General features: G+C 38.9%; 1 protein-coding gene across 6 annotated transcripts in view; it reads right to left on the bottom strand.

Annotated features, from left to right (window-relative positions):
• Window positions 1–5,264, bottom strand: part of LOC107654139 (A-kinase anchor protein 13-like) — a 102,107-nt gene that overhangs the window by 4,465 nt on the left and 92,378 nt on the right. For 5 of the 6 annotated variants that reach the window (XM_016441075.1, XM_016441079.1, XM_016441078.1 and 2 more), the window contains 5 exons: window positions 4,780–4,926; window positions 4,584–4,654; window positions 3,550–3,594; window positions 2,584–2,634; window positions 1,766–2,239 (listed from right to left, as the gene is read on the bottom strand). In XM_016441075.1, the coding sequence (XP_016296561.1) occupies window positions 1,766–2,239; window positions 2,584–2,634; window positions 3,550–3,594; window positions 4,584–4,654; window positions 4,780–4,926 (788 nt within the window). The remainder of the gene's footprint in view (window positions 1–1,765; window positions 2,240–2,583; window positions 2,635–3,549; window positions 3,595–4,583; window positions 4,655–4,779; window positions 4,927–5,264) is intronic. The other variant, XM_016441077.1, reaches the window with a different exon arrangement.

Here is a 5,264-nt window from a genome sequence, read left to right as displayed (position 1 = left end):
GCCATCTGAAAGCCCGTGATGATAATTTTCTGCTGATTACAGAACCGGCTTTACTATCAAAATGCGCATGACAATCGCATTCGATTAATCGTGCAGCCCTATCCTGCATTGCCATAGTTTCCGCCCTCAGAGGTTGTATGTGGTCCTCAAGCAGCTGTAACATCAACAGTGTCTCGTAAGCAATCCCGGTGCTCTGTGTTTGGATGTAAGACTGAACATAAGAGTCTTCATTTTCTCCCAACATCTGAGCCACTAAGGACGCAGTGGATTACTTCTATTTTTGAAGGCAATGCCCCTCAAAATCTACCTAAGTACATTTATGTCAGCGCAAGTAATTTCACTCCAGACTCCTTTGTGAATGTCATGTCGTTATAGTGCTTAGCGTTTTAACCGCATTTGTGTGCGTATGTTATCAAAAGTATTATAGTTAAGTATTAGGGTTAATTGATCTGCGCTGCACTTGTGAGATTAGTTTGTGTCCTGTAACATCGAGTTCTGTAACATCGCGCTGTTTTGTCCCACTTTCAGTGTATTTGGTTTCCCTTATGTACGGCTGAACACCGGTTCTCTCGCTCTCAGTCATGTTCAGGGTTGCCAGGTTTTCACAACAAAACCCACACAAATGCTGCCCAAAACTAGCCCAATCGCATTTTGAGAGGGGTCCCCCAGTGAAAATCGCATTCCGGGGGGTAAAATATGGGTTTTTTGGCAGGGTCCCCCTGGTAAAATTTGCATTTATGGGGCTAAATATCACGTTTTTGGGGTTGCTTCAACCCGCGGACATGAAAAACAAACCACGGCAACAGTGTTAAAAAAAGCCCAATTCCAATTCAAAACCACGGACTTGGCAACACTGGTCATGTTGCTTCTACTGACTGTTTATTGCTGTAGGCAGGGCTGTCCTTAGCTGACGCGGGGCCCCCCTCGGTCCGTTTGCGATCACGTTCCGGGGTGGGGGGGTCCCCCTCGGTCCATTAAATGCGGGCCCGGTGCGACCGCACCAGTTGCACCCCCCTAAGGACAACCCTGGCTGTAGGTATGCAAAGCGGAGATGTATACGCTACGCCCTCTTCTGGAGATGGTGGGAATATGCAGCTTATTTGCATTTAAAGTGATACACACCAAAACATCTCTTTTTTTTTTTAGACATGCCCCAAAAATGACATTTTCCAGCTGTTATAATAAATGATCTGTGGGGTATTTTGAGCTGAAACCCCAAGACCAATATTACATCTTGTAAAAAGGGACTTAATAGGTGCCCTTTAATCAAAGAATCCTTCAAAAAAATCATGGTTTCCATAAATAATATTAAGCAGCACAAATATTTTCAACATTGATAATAATAAAAAATGTTTCTTGTGAATCAAATCATGAATGATTTCTGAAGGATCATGTGATATTGAAGACTGGAGTAATGATGTTGAAAATTCAGTTTTGCATCTCAGGAATAAATTACATTTTAAAATATATCAGGAAAGAGTTATTTTAAATTGAAATAAAATTTCACAATATTACTGTTTTTGTTATAGTAATATAGCAAAAGTTTTGGTATAGCATTCTTAGTGAGCATAAACTTTACTGACTCCATACTTTTGAACAGTAGTGTAGCCCACAAGTCATATGGAGCTCCAGTCCTAATTCACTTTCATTATATTAAAAAGAGTGGCCAGGATATTCTTTAAAAAAATTAAGTCACGCAGCTTTGAAATAACATGAGGCTGAATAAATCATATTTTTGGTGAATGATCTTGACCTTGATCCTCACCTCGGTTTGTCTGATCTGCTCTGCCTCTCTCTGTACTTGCTCTCGTTCTCTCTCCAGTCTCTTCTGGCTGTCTCTGAGCCGCGCCAGGTCTCTCTGATACTCTTCTTTTTTACTCTGCAGGTCTTGCTTCTCCTCTTCCAGCTCTTTCCATCTTCTCTGTGTCCCTTCCTCTTGGGTCTGCAGCTGCGATTCCCTCTGGACCAGTTCCCGCTCCCGCACTTCCCACTCTTTTTCCCTGCGCCTCCTCTCCTCGGCGTGGGCGGCCTGCTGCTTTTGGAGGCTGGCGACTTCTTGCCGCTGCTTCTCCAGGCTCCGCTGTTTCTCCTGCTCAATTAGTGAGCTAGGCCGTGATGAGGAGGAGGAAGAGGTGGAGTTGAGGGACGAGACGGATGGGTGGCGTGAAGAGGGCAGGGGGCGTTCGCTGAGGGCATGCCGTTGGTCCTCGATGAATGTGTCTTGCTGGATGACAACAGCCTGTGTTGAGGGTGAGCAACGAAAGCGGTTTTAATTGACGATGCGAACAGGAAAGAGGTAAAGCTGCTAAACCGCAAATGTGCAAAACCAAAATTTAGGTGAAACAGGCCCATCTGGTGGCCACAGAGCACCTGCCCCGGGAAAGGCCAACAATCACCCACTTAATAGTAGTACAAATCTATCAGAGTGCATCTTAATACATCATAATGCACTCTGCTTGATTACAAGCCTGCAAAATAAACCCCTGCATTTGGTCATTTCATTTCCTTCTGTCGTGCTGTAGATGAAAGCTGCTGGTCTGAACAGCAGAGAGCGAGAAATAAGACAAAAAGAGAATGACTCACCTGTAATGTGTTCAGCAGGTCATGGAGCTGAGCGACGCTCTGAAGAACCTGCTGTGGGAGGATAAAAGGATTGAGAAAATGAAATCGCCACATCTCTATAAGCTGAGATGCAGATCGCTAGTCTACTTTTTTGTCACTTTATATTTGAAACTTTTATAAATAATTTAATCTATACATAATTACATATATAAAATATTTATAATAGTATACAGGTACATTTGTAATTTTATTTTGCTAATATTATACATTTACATAATTCTAGAACAGTTGTTCTCTTTGTTTTTATTAATACAATATAAAATACATATAATACTACTATATTTAAATTGATATATATTTTCATATGTACATATGAATTATACAATTAAATTAAAATTTTTAAAGGGGTCATATGATGCTTTTTTAAAGATCATTATTTTGTGTATTTGGTGTAACAGAATATGTTGACATGCTTTAATGTTCAAACTAACCATACATCAATGGAAAGCTTATTTATTCAGCTTTCATATGATGTATAAATCAAAAAAATTGAACCTTATGACTGGTTTTGTGGTCCATGGTCACATACAGACATTTTAGATGCATAATAATTGTATATACTATTTTTATTATATATTATACATTATATACATTATATATATATATATATATATATATATGTGTGTGTGTGTGTGTTTAATGTGTCATTTTAAAAAGTTTACATTGAAAATCAATAAAAAAAAAAAAATTCTTCAGGCAAGAAACAGTATTTATTATTATAACTGATTTAGGTAGGATCATAAAATAATGCAACCCTAACTCAAACTCATGTTGCACACGTGTTAATCACAAAACCACAAGCTTGGGAAGGAATCTTATCATAAAGTATATATATGGCTACGTTGTCTGGTCATGGTACTGAAACCAATTCACCTTTGGCATGATCTTCAAACCTGTCCTGAGCAGTTTCTAAACAGAAAATCTTACCTCATTGTTCCTCTTGAGTAGGAGCAGGGGATTGGCGTTGTTTGCCTGTGGGACAGAGAGGCAGTCACATGGTCAGTGCACTGGGTAAGAGGCTACTGTACATAAATCAATAAATAGCAATCCATGTGTTCTTTGACAGGGTACTGCAGGACCTGCCGGAAATAAGCAGCTGTGATGACAGGTCACATTACTCTGCTGCCGTAAAGCAGGGGACAGTTTTAATGAGTCCTTATTATCAAGTTACTATACAGTTATGTTCTGCGATGAGCGTGTGTGTAAACCTATAGTTCACTTCAGGTAATGAGTGCTACAGTGGACATACATTCTGATGCTCAGCACTTAATGGTTTGAGCATATGGTGATACACTGATGAGTAATGAATCAGATGGTAATGGGAACACATCTTAGAACAGCACTTGAAATAAGAGTGAACAAAAGCTTTTTTTAAATAATGTACTTATAAAGTATGCATATGTAACATGCATTTATTATATTAAGTTTCATTATTTAGTTTTATTTTTAATTATATGCATAATATTCAACATAGAAGAGTCCAATAATTAAAAAAATATATTTTCATTAATCTGAACAGTTATGTCATCTGCACTCATTTTAATTTGCTTATTTGTTTTGGGGTCTAGAAATAATGCAGAATCTTAAATATTTCCTAATCATTTAACATCACAACACTTCTTATTTTTCAGAATGAACCGATTGAAATTAGACTTTTGCATTAATTTAAACTAACTTTATCTATATATAGCATATTAATTTGTTTAAAGTGTGCAAATGTAAAATATCTATGTAAAAAAAAAAAATATATATATATATATATATATATATATATAAAGAAAGTATCCTTAATTTGTTATTGCTTTGTTGAGCTCATGGTTAAACCATGTTGTTTTCACTTTTTTTCTTGTCTTTTTCATGCAGCAATCATACTCTAAAAAAAATAATAATAAAATTTTTCCCATCATGATCTTTCTGATAAACACAATTTCTGAAAGCTGCCTGTCTTGACCGGTTTGTACCTTCTTTAGAACGCTGTCTGACTCAGTCCTGCGGAGCTCTGCGGAGTCTTCAGTCTCCTCTCTGTCTCCATCTGCAGGAGAACAAACACAATCAGTCTCACCTGGAACAAACACCCACGCACACGAGTCGCATCACAAAATGATCTCGCTCTCACGCACACTCCCACGTTCACACACACATGGAAAACACACCCACCTTTACTCTTTGAGATGTTCATTTGGTGACTATCAAAGCCTCCGAAGGTTTCCGCCCGTCGTGGCAAAGTCACGGGCCCCGCCGCACATAAGCCATCCTGCACCACTCCTCCTAGACTGTTGTTTACCAGAACCTGTAATGTTTCAACTACACACAAACACACAAAAATTTTACATGGAATATAGTAATTAAAGGGGTCATATGATGCGATTTCAAGTTTTCCTTTCTCTTTGGAGTGTTACAAGCTGTTCGTGAATAGATAAGATCCCTAGCGTTACAAAGACTAAAGTCTCAAACCCAAAGAGATATTCTTTATAAAAGTTGACTCGTCTACGCCCTCCTAAAACGCCTCGTTTAAACACGCCCCCACAGGTCTACGTCACTGTGTGGGAAGATTTGCATAACACCGCCCAAATGTATACTCAAAGAAAGAAGGCGTAACTTTGATTCTCGCTGTAGTATTGTTGCCGCCGTCGCCATGTTGA

This window comes from Sinocyclocheilus anshuiensis, unplaced genomic scaffold (genome assembly GCF_001515605.1).
Source record: "Sinocyclocheilus anshuiensis isolate Anshui unplaced genomic scaffold, SAMN03320099.WGS_v1.1 scaffold115, whole genome shotgun sequence".
Classification (NCBI taxonomy): Eukaryota; Metazoa; Chordata; class Actinopteri; order Cypriniformes; family Cyprinidae; genus Sinocyclocheilus; species Sinocyclocheilus anshuiensis.
Note: the sequence above shows the minus strand (reverse complement) of the source record. Positions and strands in the feature narration are given on the sequence as shown.